Source organism: Lissotriton helveticus, chromosome 6, assembly GCF_964261635.1.
Source record: "Lissotriton helveticus chromosome 6, aLisHel1.1, whole genome shotgun sequence".
Classification (NCBI taxonomy): Eukaryota; Metazoa; Chordata; class Amphibia; order Caudata; family Salamandridae; genus Lissotriton; species Lissotriton helveticus.
Genome location: NC_136067.1, coordinates 1411662800 through 1411680535, shown reverse-complemented (window position 1 = coordinate 1411680535; position 17736 = coordinate 1411662800). Strand labels below are relative to the sequence as shown.

At 44.3% G+C, this 17736-nt stretch overlaps 1 protein-coding gene across 1 annotated transcript in view; it reads left to right on the top strand.

Moving 5' to 3' along the window:
* The window catches only part of FNDC1 (fibronectin type III domain containing 1), a 1317427-nt gene extending 1301014 nt beyond the window's left edge, over positions 1–16413 (top strand). The window contains exon 20 of the mRNA XM_078649203.1: positions 13297–16413. Coding sequence (XP_078505329.1) covers positions 13297–13412 — 116 coding nt within the window. The 3' untranslated portion in view covers positions 13413–16413. The remainder of the gene's footprint in view (positions 1–13296) is intronic.
* Positions 16414–17736: the final 1323 nt, after the last annotated feature.

Sequence of the window (17736 nt, the reverse complement as noted above, 5' to 3'; positions counted from 1 at the left end):
TACTATTAAGAACAATTTTTAGGTGAATCTGGCTAAAGATAAAAGCTGTTTCACATGAAAAATGCACCTCTACAATAGAAAGAATCATATGACATATGAAAAGATTAAAGCCTACAAAAACTTGGGGTTTTGTTTACCTCAATATTAAACTCGAATGGTTTTATGAAACTCTGGCTAGTGATACTATGTTTATTTAAAAGAGCAAGCAAAAGGTATTGCCTGTTCTTCTTCGTGCTGTTGCTAAATGTCTTAATAAGACTTGGTCAAGACTAGCATTGCCAAATGGAAAAGCCTCAGGCAATAGTTAAGTTGGCAATTGGCCATATTACAAGGAGCCTGGTGCCGGAAAATCAATAGTTATGTACTTGTGTAATATGAAATTCAACAGATTGCGGTAATCAGGAAATATGCTGTGGGCTGCAATTTGCTTGGGTGTTCTTACAGGGGTGCAAAATAAAAAACAACTTTCTGTATAATCTTCTGAAGTAAATGTACATGGGGAAATCTGTGAAGGCCCACTTTTGCTGAACAATATGTGTAATTGGTTCCTGAAGGACAAATAGACAAAATTGTATTTTGAGGGTCATATGCAAGCTTCTCAAACATTTGAATACTCATAGATGTATAACCATCTCATGATCTCTGAGAATTGAAGCATGTAAAATAGCTTTTTATAACATGTTTTTGAAATTTTATTTCATCTAGATTCATATGCAGATGTTATTAGGGTTTAGAATTTACCAAGACATGCTGCGATGTTAATATGGAACTATAGAAGACTTGGAACCTACTTTATTGCTCTGTGCTTTGCTCTGAGCATGTTTAGAATAGTTGAGAAGGTTTGAACTGAGGAGATTACTTTTGGTTACATGTGTTACACAATAAACTAGTGTGAGAAATTAGGTTGTTCTTTGAGAAGTGTGTGAGCCCCTCTCAGGCAAACGCTTTAGTCCCCATCAGGCTGAACCAATAAAGTCACAAAATTAGCCTACGTTTAAAACTCTGGTAACGTGGCAAAAAATAAGTCAGGCTTACTTTAGAGGCAATGTGTAAAGTATTAATGCATCACACAAACAGTCATAATGTGAAAACACAAGACAAGGAAATATCCCAAACCAATTTAGAAAAAAAGACTAATATATTTTTTTAACAGCAAAACAACAAACATCTGATTAGTAGAACTGGATATATGACATTTTAAAGGTTTAGGTAAAAATAGTGCTTAAAAGCACAAAGCATCAACTGTGGATATTTGGTTACAAGTTCAGGCTGCTCCAATGGATCACGGACCAGATACAGGGACTAGGTTAGGCTAGCAGAGAATTGTACCTTATGTCTTTGAAGTGGGACATTGTGCCATGCAGTGGCGGTTCCGAGGTGTAATGTGAGGTCCTGCGTCGAGATGCGTCACGCAGCATCAGTTCCGAAGAGGAGCTGCGGGAGCTGTGAGGCGAGGTCCACATAGAGTCACATCACGCTACATTGTTTCTGATGGAAACCACAGCTAGGCTGGCAGATCAACTTTAATCCCAGATCCAGGGGCCCAGGGCTAGGGAGTCACCACTTGTGGGAGTCAGGACTCACAGCAGGCAGAGGCCAGGTGCAGGGTTCAAGATGGTTGGAGCCTTTTCGGTTCTTAGGCTTTGATCAGGATGCCGGCCAACTAGCTCTTGGAGGCACTCTGGGGGGTTCAAGATGCAGGTCCAGTCCTTCCTAGTCAGGCCAAAGGGCAACAGAGCAGTCCTTCTTGCAGCAACGCAGCAGAGCAGCCCTTCTTCAGAGCCTTCTACAGGTCCAGAAGTGATCTGTAGAGTGGGTCCAAGGGTCCAAAATGTATACATGGCACCCACTTTGCAGTGGGAGAAGGATCTGGAGTTTTCCCCTACAGAGGTGTCTGAAATGCCCTGCCTCCCTGCCTTGGTCTCAGTCTGTCAGGGGGTACAATAGGCTGGTGTGAAGTCCTTTGTATGGGAGCTGAGCCAGTGCCTTTGAGGCACAATTGTGGTAGGTGACAGCTCTGCCCCATATCAAATAAGAGATTGCCCATTCTGCCAACACCCAGACCCTCTATTGTGATGCTGTCTGTATGGCATACACAAAGGGCAACTGCCAACTACACCTAGTCATTGACCCAGGAACATGCTGCAGACACCAAATGGTTATGGCAAGAAAATGCCAACTTTCTAAAAGTGCAATTTTCAAAATTATAACTTAAAATCTGACTTTACAGTTAAAGAGAATTTCAAATTACAATTCCTCAGAAACCAAACTTGACTTTCCTACTTGTTCCAGATCAAAAGTTAGCATTTATTAAAATGTAATAGGGTGACAAAATGTTATCTTATAGGAGAGGTAGGACTCATAGTAGTGAAAAATGAAGTTGTGAGTTTTTCACAACCAAGACGTGTAAAACGGCAAAGTGCCTGTCCAACTTTTTGATTGAAGGCTGACTGGTCTAACAGCTAGTCTACCACAATTTGCCCCAACTGACAATCAAATGAGTTAATGTGACATCGAAAACTCTACTCTGGAAGAGGTCAGTGGAGACAGGCTGCAGCTTTATGAAGCACTTTTGAAATAAACTTAGATTATGGAATTTGGTGAGGATCCCATTTTGCTGAACAATTAGTTTAACTGGGTGCTGTTAGGCAAATAGAATAGATGGCATTTCGAGTTTGAAACGGAAGGTTTCAAAACATGTAGATAATTGAAGCTGTATGCCCATCTCACGTTTATAGCATCACTGATGCTAGCAAGTGTGAGCTATTTCAATGAAATCTCACAATGTTGGCTAATTAATATACCAGTTTGTCCCAGTAGTTCACGCCACGCATGTCTCATCTTGAGATAGTGAAATCGGTCTAGCGGCGATGTGACTATCCCTTCTTTTGGTATATCTTCCCATCTGCAAACCACTCCAGTACAAAAAACATTCCCCGAACTGCACTCTACCCATTTTTCGCAGTGGGCTAGCTACTTATTTCTTCTTGCCCATTGGAAACCACGTACACCACGCCAGTGGGATGGATGCTGAATATTGCAGCGCACCTGCCTGTTTTTCCAGTAGGATTTCCCATGCATGGGTTGTGGCATTTAAGGAATCTAAAACACCATGCTTCCTTTTGGGTGGGTGGAAAATCACTTGCAGAAGGATAACAGGGTCAGACACTTTTCTTTCAATGTACCTGTGAGGTAAGCCCTATGGCCCGTGCATCCAAATGTATGCATATGAGGCTTGAGATACTCTATAGTATAGTTCTAAGTTCTGGTGCATTGAGGCCCCCCACGGAGTAAGGTGACGTCAACGTTTCCCACGTAACCCTCGGCTGTTTGCCTGCCCACGCTAGCCTAATCATCAGGGATCTTAGTGTAGTTAATATATGCCCCGGGAAAGTCATAGGTATTTAAGAATAGAAAAAGAAATCTAGACAGGACGACTACTTTCATAATAGAGACGCATCTCAATAGCGAAAGGGGCAGTTTAATCCATCTGTCTATGTCATCCTCGGGTTTAGAAATAGCCTTCCCAAAGTTCTCCGTAAGCACTGTGGCAGAGTTTGTGTGAGTTTGAACTCCCACACAGCGTATTGAGTCCATGGACCATTGCATAGGAATGTCAAGCTGTATCGAAGTAGTGCAAGGGGTTAAAGAAAAAATAATGGATATCGAACAATTAATACAGAGTCCTGAGACCTGCCCAAATTGTGTAACTTCTGAGAGAACAGGTCTGAGATTCCTTTCTGGCTCATGGACATATACCAAGGTGTCATCCACATATGCCAACACTATTATTGGTATCCTGGGAATCACACTGCCTTGTGCCCGTGGTATTCCATTAATGCACTCAGGAGTGGTTCCGCAACTAGTGCGTATAGCAAAGAGGATAGAGGACACCCCTGGCGGGTTCCTCATGAAATAACTATGGGGCTGGTGACAGTGCTGCCCACCTGCACTCTTGCCTCGGCACTGTGATTAGCATCATGACCAATCGTAGGAACACCTCCCCCACCCTATTTAGGACTCCTTTCATGAATGCCCACTCCACCGAGTCAAACGCCTTTTCGGGGTCATGGAACACTGCCGTGGCTTAGACTGGTAAGTCTATCTTTGGTTCTGAAGATAGTGCGAAGATGATAAGTAATATTTCATCCAGGGACAAAGCCAGCCTTTACTGGTTTTATTACTAGAGTGATTATGGGTGACAGGCAGTTTACCAGAATTATGGCAACAATCTTTTTGTCTACATTTAAAAGTGACAGTGGTCCATATGAGGAGCAGGTATCTGGGGGTTTACCAGGCTTCAAGAGTGTAATGATCAGTGCCTCCCATATGGTGGGGGGCATCTCCCCATTCTGAACCATCTCCTCATACAGGGTCATTAAGTGTCGGCCGGCCACTCAAGTCAGAAACTTAGGGGTATGCATTGATGATTCTTTATCAATGAAACAGCAGGTAAACAAAGTAGCTGGTACGTGCTTCACCATCCTGAAATGGTTACGGAAGATCATTTGGATGCTGCCTATGGATACCCAGAAGACCGTAGTCAATGCACTGATTACATCTAGGCTTGACTACGGTAACATCTTATACCTGGGCTCCAATTTAGCTGTGATCAGGCGGCTCCAATTGGTCCAAAATTCCGCCGCCAGGCTGCTTTGTAAGATCCCTAGGACAGCTAGGATATCAAAGCACCTAAAGGATCTTCACTGGCTTAGGGTTGAGAACCGGGTCCGGTTCAAAGCATTGACCTACATGTTTAGGATCAAGGCAGGGACTGCACCAAAGTACCTGCAGAATCTGGTTAGGCCCTACGTTCCTGAACGAAACCTCCGTTCTTCAAATGGAGCCAACTTTGTGGTTCCTAGATTTAAACTGGCCCGTATGGGGGGAAAGTCTTTCTCCCATCTGGGACCAGTTCTTTGGAACTCTTTGCCTCTAGCCCTGCGTAAGGAGGTAAATCTCGCCAGTTTCAAGAAAGGTGTAAAAACCTGGCTTTTTGATAAATAATTGAAGGCTTCTAATGGGTTGGTTTCTGCGCTTTCGGTGTTTTTTCAGCTTTCACATCTGTTGCGCCGGGAAACCCTTTGTGGGTATCTGTGCGCATTATAAGTGCAAAAAATAAATAAATAAAAATAAATAAATAAATAAATGAGTAATTCCTGAAAGGCCTTATAGAACAGGACTGTGAGGCCATCCGTCCCAGGGGCACTGCCTGTATGCATCGTTTTGAGGGTGCCTCAGATTCCACTAGGATGAAGAGGTGTCGTAAGGTGTTCCTATGGGCATTGGTGAGCCATGTCATCTGTTTGTGCTCTAGATAGTGTTGGATTGCCTCATCGTCAGCAATCGTCTTACTGGTATATAATTCGGAATAATATCTATGAAACCTGCCAGCCACGGCCCTGGGAGAGGTAAGTTTGTGTCCTGCCTCATCTGTAACTTCTATAATCACCACTGCCTCTCTCTTAGGTCATATGAGTCATGCTAGGGTAGCACCTGGGTGTTTTCCCTCTCCGTAGACTATGGCCGGTGAGAATTTACCCAGGTGTTTCACCTCCCCAGCCGCAGTGTTGGTGTATTCCTCTAGAACCTTTTTAATAATTTCTAGGAGTTTGGTAACCCCAGTTCATTGGTGTGCTTGTTCTAGGCTTGCTATCTCCCTCTCTAGCCTCTCGTAATGCACGGCGTACGCCCGCTTTTTGGAAATTGTTATACCCCTGACGTGTTCCTTAAACGTTTCCCATACCATGGCAAAGCTGTCTACTGGGCCTATATTTGTTTAAAAAAACACCTCAATCAACTGTGCCATTTCTGATTTAAAAACCAGGTCCATCAAAGAGACTACGGGGGAATCTCAATAGGGAGGGAGTGTCTGTCCAAGTGATCAGAATATATTTTGGGCAGTGTGTCTCAGATGGGAAACAGTGGGAACAGGCTCCTGGAGATCAGCCAGAAATCTATAGGGGTATATGTATCGCAACTAGCTGAGTAGTGAGCGAATCCTGCAGTATCTGGGGAACGCTGCCTCCCAAAGTCTATGAGGCCTAATAGTTCAATTAACTCTGCTATTGCGCCAGCTGCCACCACTTGGCGGTGAGGGAGACCTTTTGGTCTGTCATTGACTGGGTTTAATATGCAATTGAAATCCCCCCCCCCCCATTATAAGAGAACTTTTTTCTCACATTAATAGTGAGCCCAATGTCTGGTAACATTTTTAGGGCCATATACATTGACTCATTTGACTGCCTGTCCCACTTTGTGGCATTTAGCAATAATGTACCCACCATTAGGAGCTAGTTGTGAATATTGCAGTGTAACGCAAGATTTCGGATTAAGCCATATATGAACTCCCCTAACATGTGATGTAAAACCTGCCGGGTGAACAATACCTTGTAGGTATCTATATGAAAGCATTTTACTACTAGGGGCCAGATGGGTATCTTGGAGCAGAGCATTATCGACCGTATGTCGTTGAAGGTATGCTATAACTTTTGGAGTTTTCCTATGCTCATTTAGTACTCTAACATTCCAGGTCAGGAATCGTACTCTATTACTCGTCTTATGTTTCACCTCTATTTTTGCCATCTCTAAGGTGCTCCTTGCTATGTGTCCATGTGCGCTTCTGGATGTGCCACCAAGTAATTGCCTGTCGTGCCACAACATGAATAGCTTTAATACCCAACACCCACCTTCCCTTCTCCCACGCTATACAGTCCCAAACTTTGCATAATCGACTATTTGCCCACACACCCCTCCCAGAGTAAACCATCAATTAACACTTTCAGCAACGAGAACATTACTGACCCAGTGTGGATCACACTCGAGGGCAGATGTTGCCGGCATCCAAAAACTTCTCAGCCCGTACATACCTTTTAGTGTATATAAGAAAATGCTTCCCACCTTTCATTAGGATGACAGCACTCCTGTCACTAGCCTATTTTGCGCCAAGCTATTTCTTGACTAGGATAGGGTCGGCACCAGCTTAAGCAGAGGAGAACCAACAGAGGTCCCCCTTTTGCTGATACCTCAGCTACAGCACTTTTTTTTATTTTAAAGTCACTTCTTAGGCAGAGGTTCAGTTTACCATCCTGTATAGTCACCCTGTTCAGATAGTTATGTCCTTTCTCAAGAGCTCATTGTGTGGCCCTCATCAAGAAAGCTATGCATGCCACGTGTGATTCGATTTCCAGCACCAAGTCGCTTTTGAGTTCTGTTCTTTCCTGTGCCCTTTGATAGAACCAGCCCCTGTGCTAATCTTCATGCTCTGACACGCCTCTCTCTTTTTTGAATTGTGGGTTAGAGGAGCCCTTCTTATGTGCCCCGCCATCAAGCTTTTTTATAATGTCCAGTACCTGCTTAGGGTCAAAAAAGACAAGTGGTGTCCCTTCTACCATTACTCAGAGCTTTGCAGGTTATATCATATTTTAATCTAAGCGCAACTCCCGCAGCCTCCTCTTGACTGGAGCAAACAGATGCCGGGCCTCCTGCACTTGCTGTGTAAAGTAAGGGTAAATGGAGATATTCATATCTTCATGTCAAAGTTCCTGTACTTTCCTGGCTTTACGGAGGGCCATGTCACGGTCCCTGTAATGAAGAAGCTTTGCAATGATAAGACGAGGCAACGCGCATGGGTGCTGGTCTCGGAGCCAGTGATCTATGTGCGCACTCTACCGCAAACATGTTTGAGAAGTTCTTCCTGCCCAATAGTAGTGGCCAATAATTGCTCCACATAATGTTCCATGTTTGTGATATTTGTGGACTCTGGTATTCCAACTATGAGTATGTTATTGCACCTTGAGCGCGCCTCCAAGCCCTCCGCCTGGCTTGGACACTCCGTAGAAGCTTCTCCAATTATGTTTGTGACTGTGGGCCCGCACTAAGTGCATCCTCCGCCTCAGACACTCTTTGCTTGACAGCATCCAGGCGCTCAATATGTTTGTCAAGTCGCTCGGACATTGTGTTCATCCGGTATGATAGTGCATCAATTTTCCCATCTATTTTATTCAAGGTGTGTTGTATAGCAGCTAGGATTTGCTTCAAGTCAGTGCCCCTTTTTGAGTCACCAGACTCCGATCCGGATTCTGACGTTTTTATTTCAATATCTTGCTGTCTGGGTGTTTTCCTCAGTTCAAATTGCAGCTTGGACTGTGATTTTTCATTTGTGCCCATTGTCACTCCTTCGTGCTGGTGTCTACTTTCAGTACGGAGCAGTTGGGCGGCGAGATTGGGTGTGGGGCAGATCAGGTGGATTAAATTTTAATCCCCGTTGTGGTTCTGCTGCTTGCAGTTTCAGTCCAAAGGGGGACCACTCGCAGCTGGGGGGGAACCAGGTAGGGATCCCACACCCAGGCTGACTGTTCTTAAAGGGTTACGCTGTGGCCACTCATCAGCTGCCTAGGTGATGGTCTATGTGTTGTGACTCCTAAGCTGCTATTCACTGTGAGGGAACCCCAGGGCCTATCAACGGTCCCCCGTGTGGTTTCAGTGCCCCTTCAGCTGCACCTCCAGTCAGAGCAGGCTGTATTCCGGGATCTTCACCACCCTATATGTTGTATGGCCTGGTAATGACTAGAGCAATTGCTATGCTCCTCTCCGTTTTTCTCTGGGGCCCACAAGGCACAAAGTTATGGGCTGTCTCTCCTCGAATTAGTGTTGAGCAGGGATTTAAATGCTCCCGAGGCCCGATTAACCAACATACAGGGGCCTAGAATCTCGTGGACAAGGCGTGGTAGGCCCCCTAATGTCCGGGGCACTGGCCTGCTCTGTCCCAGCCTCTCCGCTTACGTCCAGTATCTGTAGCGGTGCGCTCCCCTGCCTCGACGGCCGTCCGGCCCTCGCCGTTGCCCCCAGGTCACTCATCGCCGTAGGGGCTCAGCAGTGCCTGTTTCTGAGTGGGTGCAGGAGAGGCCCCAGACGCTTCTGGCAGGCAGAGGGATCTGCACCCAGTCCAGTGCTCATGGCCCTCCCTCAGTCGTCTGGTCCTGCGATCTTCAGCAGCAGCTCCGGCAAAGCAGAGCCTGCCTCTCCTGATGCTCTCTAGGGCCCTGGTAAGCCGCGTACAGCCTAGACTGGGCTGCGCAGCCAACCGGAGAGCCCGCAGGCGATCTGCCCTCTGTATGCAGGGTTCCACACAAGCCCCGCCGCCACCTCAAATGACAGCCTCTCTCAAGTAAGGCAGACAGTAAACACCTCGTCAGGCACTGCAGGGAAGACAGGAGAGTCCGTTTAGCGATCACAGGGTGATTTATTCCCGATTGGGAAGCAAGACTGTGCAGGATTTTTGCAAGGCTTGCGGAGCTCTGCTAACTTGTGGCCCTCTTGGATCCAGACAAGCTCCGCCTCCCCCCTCCCCCCAAGTCTGGTGCTGTCCTCTTAAGATGGTTTGTTTGTTGGACAAGTAGAACACAATCTTGTCCCTGAGGGCCTTATTAGTGATGCCACATGTTTTGAACACAACACAGGCCTGGACCGAAGTCAGTGTAGTTCATCCAATGTAGGTGTAATATGTCAGATCAGGATCAGCTGTGCTACTGCATGTGGTGTGTCTTTCAGGGGTGCTGGTGCAGTGTATGTGAGCCGATTGAGTACCACCATCCAGATGAGAGAGAACCAGTACTTTGGAAGGGAATGTTTACTTTTTTCAGGAGGAAGAGTTGGTACGATCCTGTGTTGGTGTTCCTGGGGTTGTGGTATTTAAATAAGAGGTCAGTGTCCATGGTGAACAAGAGTAACATAGTATTGGTTAACCTGGGGTGAAGCAATCTAGCTTTAAGTTGGATAGGAAGGCTAGAATCTGAAACTAGGAAAACCAAAGGTGGTGATGGACGGAGCGTTGACAATACAATCACTCACCCCCAGTCAACTGATCTGGGTTTAATCCATCACCGTTCTTTAGCTCACTCCGCCACCCCAGTTCAGACATGGCCATATGCAAATCAGTCTGACCCTGTGCCTCATGGGAACAGTCCAGCCCGAACTGCCAAGCCATGTCTTCCCTGGACCGGAATCAAACTTCCCAGGACCGGTTTCTGGCATTACAGCCGTCTTCAGCCGGGCTTGCTTGACTCCAGTGGCAAAGTGAGCAAGGGACTCACGTCTGAGCATACCCTGCCAACTTTGGGCGAACAAAGAAAAACCAAAGGTGGTGATGGACGGAGCGTTGACAATACAATCACTCACCCCCAGTCAACTGATCTGGGTTTAATCCATCACCGTTCTTTAGCTCACTCCGCCACCCCGGTTCAGACATGGCCATATGCAAATCAGTCTGACCCTGTGCCTCATGGGAACAGTCCAGCCCGAACTGCCAAGCCATGTCTTCCCTGGACCGGAATCAAACTTCCCAGGACCGGTTTCTGGCATTACAGCCGTCTTCAGCCGGGCTTGCTTGACTCCAGTGGCAAAGTGAGCAAGGGACTCACGTCTGAGCATACCCTGCCAACTTTGGGCGAACAAAGAAAAACCAAAGGTGGTGATGGACGGAGCGTTGACAATACAATCACTCACCCCCAGTCAACTGATCTGGGTTTAATCCATCACCGTTCTTTAGCTCACTCCGCCACCCCAGTTCAGACATGGCCATATGCAAATCAGTCTGACCCTGTGCCTCATGGGAACAGTCCAGCCCGAACTGCCAAGCCATGTCTTCCCTGGACCGGAATCAAACTTCCCAGGACCGGTTTCTGACATTACAGCCGTCTTCAGCCGGGCTTGCTTGACTCCAGTGGCAAAGTGAACAAGGGACTCACGTCTGAGCATACCCTGCCAACTTTGGGCGAACAAAGAAAAACCAAAGGTGGTGATGGACGGAGCGTTGACAATACAATCACTCACCCCCAGTCAACTGATCTGGGTTTAATCCATCACCGTTCTTTAGCTCACTCCGCCACCCCAGTTCAGACATGGCCAGAATCTGACACTATTCAGTATTGTTGGTGAACAGGGGGAATTCGGTCTTTGATAGCTTGACATTCAGGTAGTAAATGGATAGCTGATATACAGGCCTGGATGAGTTTGAGATTGCATCCTTGTAAGTGATTGATTTAGAGGATTTTGAGGTACAGCTGTCTTCAGCAAATTGGTGGATGTTGATGTTGCTGTCAGCAAGAACAAACCCAAGTGGTTCCATGTCGATTTTGAAAATGATGCGAGAGAGTACAGAGCCCTGAGGGACCCAACAAAGAGGACAAGAGAGCTGAACTTGTGCTTCCTATGAAAACGAGCTGGTGGTGGTTAGTGAAATAGGGTTTGCAGGATGGTGACTGAGTTCTGAACTTTGTGTGTTTCCTGGGTACATATCAGAGTTGGATGGTAGACATTTAATGATTCAGAACTGACTGGATGGTAGACCGTGTCAAAGGAATTGGAAAGGTCAAGCAGGACCAAAAGGCATTTACATCATTTTAACATTCAAGACTGCACACAAGAAGATTTCAGTGAAGACCGACTATGGCCTTATGAGGTAATGTATTCCAGTTACTTCTAAAAAATATGTCTATATAAGAGAATGCCTCAATAGAAGTATTGGATCTTCTATGGGCATTTAAAAAGCTTTTGGTTATGCTGATATATAAAAGGGAGCAACGAGGAACCAAAAGAAAGTGGTATACTGTATTTTATTTTACTTTCATGAGGTGTAATCTATAGTATATTATTTCTGTTGGTGCTTTATATAATTAGAACAGTATAATGTATTCATGTAGAACCTTGATTAGTTATTCAAAATGTTTTCACCTATAGCATGTCCATAACCTATAGGTGGAAACTTATGAAGTAATTAATAAAGATTCTGCATTTATTAGTATCTTGTATTTTGGTTTGTATGTTCTTCCGACAAGGGGCTCCAACTTCCCCTGTGCTGGAGTCTAGATCAAAGTTCTTTTTTTGTTTTGACTGTTGCACTGTCGCGTGCACTTTGTGGTTTCAATGATGCTTAGGTGTAGAGAATAGACATGTAATGTGGAACAGTGTTTTTGATGTTTCACGGCTGAAGTGTTGTAATGTACAACATTTCATGGAATGTTGTACAAGTTGTGGTGTCACATTGTTAATGTGTTCGCCTGGATGGTAAATGTACACACTTGTCTGGGGTACAACATGTTACTTTGTTCCATAACTGTCAGGTGTTAAGCCCAGAACTTTTAATTGAAACTGCTATAGATCTAGCAACATATCACTCTACTAATCTAGTTAGTAATCTAGAACCCAACTTTCATCTAAGGGACCATATCTAATGCTTATCACAGTTTGCAATGTGTTCTGTCCCCTTAAGCCTAGCTGGATATGTCACACAATTGGGATGCCTCAAAATTAGGAGAGGATAATGATATTTTGCTTACATTTACGTCTTTCCTATTTCAAACAATTAATTTTCAAGTTACTGCTCATAACACTAGTCTCTCCTTTTTTGTATTTATATGGTCCAACTCTTTATTTTATTTTTTTCTACACACCCATCTTTATATCACACTATTGATTTGAATTCTGTTTACTTGACACCCCAAACATATAGGGTTTACTTGGCACCCATAAAATATATAGGGGCAGATTTACAAGAAACTGACGCAGCTGTAGAGATGTATCAGTTTCCCTGCGCCAGCCTGCGATACCCTTGTGCCACCATGGATGCGCCGTATTTACAATAGGGATGCACCGTATTTACAATACGCCATACCATGGCGCAAGGATTGACAGATGCATCAGAGATTCTGACGCATCTGTTGGCCCATAAGTCATGCATTGCTGGAGTCATGTCGCAAGCATGACCCAACTCCAGCAATGCATGTTGAGGCCTATACTTATTGTACTGCATCACTCCTTACACCTGCTTTAAGCAGCCGTAAGGTTTTGATGCAGTGGCGTCCTAGAAGTAGTGCAGTGAAATCTTGTAGCTTTCACTGCGTCACTTTCACAAGGCTTTCCTGCGTGGGAATGCCCACCATGCATACATTATATACATTATACCTGACGCAGGGTAAATTGGCTAAATTTTTACGCCACTGCTGCATCACAAAAGTGAAGCAAAGCCGGTGCAAAGTGTTGCAAGGGGCTTGTAAATCTGCCCCATAGTATTTAAGCCACTGAGAATAAACATTTACTCCATTTTTAAATCATTTAATTAATTAACATGTGGGATGTTTGGTTTCTCAAATGCATTTAGTATTTCAGCTTAAAGCGCATTAGTTGTTTTCAGTCAGATACCTAAATAATTTTTACTCCAAAAGGCTTTTGTTCACCAGTCTATACAATGTGTGCCCTTATCACATTTTCTAATGTATTGTACTCTCATCTTCTCAGGTTACCATCGCCAGTATCGCCAAGAGCCAGTGACGTTTGGCCGAATTGGCTACGGAACTCGGTACTACTGTGTAGGCTGGTATGAATGTGGTGTGCCTATTCCAGGAAAGTGGTAGCCACGTTGAAACCGGAGTGCACATCTTCTGCAGAATCAAAACCACCCCTGGACTTGCCCTTCTGAATGACGCGCACTGGAGGACTGTCAGCACTTTGTTAATAGAAAAGAAGTAGACAGAAAACCAATATGCCTTCATGCTCCTGAGACTCAAGGGAAAGCCTTAGAAATAACACTGTATTGATCATCAAACAGCAGTGCAGCAGGATTGTGTTGCTGTGGAGCGAGGAAACTCTTCCAGTTGACCTACCTAACTTCTCTTTACAAAAATAAAAATAAACAACCATAAGGACAAAGGCATTGCGTGGGAAGAACTCATGATTAAAAAACCAACTAGGCACAAAACCCACCATGTGTCACACTGTGCGGTGGGGTCAGCTAAGCCCACCATACTTGCCTTCTTGAATTGTGTGCACAGATTATGTATCTGGTCTTGGAACACTAAGATCATTTGTGAAACAAAGTGCCTCATCAGTGTACTGTGCCGCGAAGTGGAAAGAATGAACATAACTTGACCATCATTGACATCTGATAGAGTGTCTTCTCACTGTTGAGCATGTCAAGAAGACTGCCACTGACCAATGCTGAGGTTTACTGTAGCTATCCATGTCTTTTTGTAAAGGGTGCAGTTACAAATAAGGAACTTCTCTGGTCTTCCATGGAGCATGCGCACGCTTTGCACAGTTTTTGAACTTAAGACACAACAGACAACTTCTTCACATATTTTGTGTTCAAGGGAGACTATAATGGTGCTAAAAGAGTTATAATATTCAGCCACGGTATAACTGCCAAGCTTTTGCAAAATAAAAGACTTGATACGGATAAGAATACAAATATTTCGGTGCACTATAGTTGAGAATCCATAAAAAGCCACTTTTTTTAGAGCTTTTCCAAAGTGCGCTATGATTTATCAGAGTAAGCAACTGAGTATGTTTCTTCCGCCTCTTTCATTTTCTTTTTCTTGTAATTATTATTTGATGAGAAACTGTGCGGTGGTGCATCTATCACAAAACTTACAGTGCACCGCAATCAACTTTGTTGACAAAACAAATATTTCTAACATTTTCCACTTGCAAGGAACTTCTGCATCCCTCATAGCTGTGTGAATGTGTCATAAATGTAGCCTATGTGTCATGAAAGTATCCTTTGTTTACACTGCAGAGTAGCCCTTGTTTACACTGCAGAGAAGCAATTCTTCTAACGTGCTAATGACTGAAGGCCAGTTTCATGTGAAGCATTGTCAGCGGCCAGGGTTACATATCACTTCCCTAAGGTCATGTCACAGAGCAGGGGAGGTCAAGGAAGGCGATCAATGTCTCTAACAATGAAGTGGAGAACAATGTTAAAGATGATTCAGCTAGTGTGGCAGTGCTTAATTTGTTCCAGTGGTTGGAGGTAGGGAGATACAGGATTCATTTTTGAGGATCAGGACTTTTCATAATCAGACTTTGAGAAAGAGATAGACAAGCAGAAGAGGGTGATAGAGAAAGAGAAATAATAAAAAACTAGAACACAATGAGAAAGCAGGAATGATAAAGAACCAGTGGAAGTGAGATAGTGTATTGTGGTGGAAAAAAAGAGGCAAGAGGTGTAATCAGGGCTAGCCTGTATCAAAAAGTGATGTAACATAGGGCAACGAGTAAAGTTGCTACCCTCCATTGCATGAGAGTGAAAGAGCAGGACAACGCCATATCTAGGATGTGGCACTTTTCTGCTCCACATCTTAGTGGATTCCCTTCCAGTACAAAATCTATACCTTATGGCTATTCCCGCTTTGTATGTGTGCTGTTCAATGAAGCACACTTGCAAAGTGGGAAAAATGGGAGAAATAAAAACGTTTCTTCTTGTTGGTTGCCTACCACAAGGAGGTGTACGATTCTGTCACAAATTCCTGTCTACAATTCTTTCTTCATAAAGATTTGTATCAAACCCCATGAGTGACTCCATGGTGCCACCTATGGAATGCACCAATGATACAAAGTAATGCAAGGCAAAGCATTAGTCAACTTTGCGTTACTTTGGGTTAGAATTGCGTGGGATAGTAAATCGCACCTGAACACGTTACATTGGACATTCATTAGAAAAATGATGAACCCCGATGGAAAGTGTTTGTATATCGAGGCCCTGGCGTCTCGCAACCTCGGCATATATTCTTTAAGGCCTTGCACTTTTTTTTCAGATACAACACTTGGTAGTCACCTTGCAGCTCTACCATTTTTGTTTATCAGCTCCAAATCAAGTACAAACAGTCACATAGCTAAGTCTTGGCAATGACACTTCATCTGGATCAGGCCAATCATACATTCAAAACTGAATACTTTCTGGGAAAAGTAGTTCTAACTTTGGATATAAAGACTATAAGAGAAACACACTACTTAGATCTCCAATTTGATAGACAATGGCCAAGTGACAGAAGTTCTAAGTAAGAGCATTGTGGAAAGCCTCCTAAAGATCCACATCTGCTGATCTAAGCCACTTACTGAGTTAGGATGGTGCCCAGTTCCAGTCTAATGGTGCTTGTTACAATTTATTGTACTGTAGGGTACTTTATTACTTCTCCAATATGTTTTTGTGATAATGGCCTGCATTTTTTTGTGGTTTGATCTATGAAAGTGGTTAAGTAAACAACTTGTAAATTCCTTACGGGTACTTAACTCCTGTTTCCACTAGAGAGCCAATAACACTCAAATGGCCTGGGTCAATATCAGGGCACCTGGGAGATGAATTTCGGACATTTTCGAGGCACAACAGCCCTTTTGCTGCTCCTTCGACAGACAACACAAAGGGCTGTCGTCCCTAAACTGCTTTGTGCACTTCTTGTAAATGTACATGCTATATGTTTTCTATTAAAAAAAATCTAAAAAAGAGTTTTTACGTTTTTCACAGCGATAACGAGATAAATATTTACAAATGTAAGTTTTCAGATATTTTGCTTTTACAGTGTAAAGAGTATGGACTTTATACAACATGTTTCCCAAATAAATATGCCACATTGTCCATTACTTTTACTTGCGTTAGTTAACATAGCTACTTGCAGATTGACATTTCGCATTACACTGTTCTAGAAGCACATCCACATGCATTAAGGCTGCTAAAACATGTGTAGGGTAGTTGCCGCTTCATTTTCATGTTATCACACATCTCAAAACACCCATCATGGCATCAGTTAAGATTGTAAACTGCACAAAAAACATAGGGGCATATTCACAAGGAGCTATTGCCGAATTACCGGCACCTTATCACAGCCAAAGTCGTGATAAATTTACCCCACCATTCACAATCTAGTGCTAACAGCCCACAGCACTAGTTTTCCCGCAATAGCAGCTGCAAAATACATCGCCACAGAGGACCCCGCAACTATCGCTAATGAGACGCAGAGTAGGCGTTCCCGTGCAAAAAGCTACGAAAACACCACACCCCAACAGTCACAACGACAAGTCAGATCGGCGATAAGAACACAAAAAAGCGATAAGGCACGTTAGCAGCAGGAAATTAACACCTGCTCTGACCTGGTTTAAAGTCGGACCACAGCCTACACCACAAAAGGGAGCACAGCCCACAGACACATCTGAAGACAAACAGATGCCATGGAGCAACTGAACATGCAGCACGGACACCCAAGAGGGCCACAACACCCACCAACACCACCCCCAGGACCACCCCTCCCTGGCACCCTCCCGACCAAAGACATGCCACATCAGCTACACCGAAACATGTACAAAATAGTCCGCCTAATGTCGCACACTCACAACTGGTGACATGCATGTGAAGAACTTGGTAATTTTCGCTCTCAGGGAATACTTACTAATATAACAAGAACTTGGCACAGACTCTGAAAATATGGAAAAGACATCTTTATTAAACTTAACATAGTGAGGCCACGTCACCCAGAAGCCGTAGCAAGTGGATGAGGTAGTCTCCGGAATGAAAAGGACAGAGTCCTTTTATATGTTTTTAGCGTTACATGACTCAGTACAAAAAAAGAAAGGGGCAGTTCTAGCTTTTGCAAACATGCAAAAAAAAAACATTCCTTCTTACACAAGCTGCAGAAACCCATCATAAAAACCTGGCACATCCCCATCGTAAACAGGCCATAAAGAAAGGAGCAGAGACAGGTGTGAGCAAGATTAGGCAGGGTGTGTGTGCGATGAAAAGGTTTATGGTAAGCTGTGCCTTGATGCTATCTCGCTTGGCCACTGGGAAAGGAACTGGTCGGGCAGGTTCGGCCTGGGGCAATGGTTTCAGCTTGCCCAGGTCACAGAGAAGTCAATTAAGGTGTATGTGTCCTAGTTTGGAAGCGAATTTGGCTGTAGTTATAAGCCTAT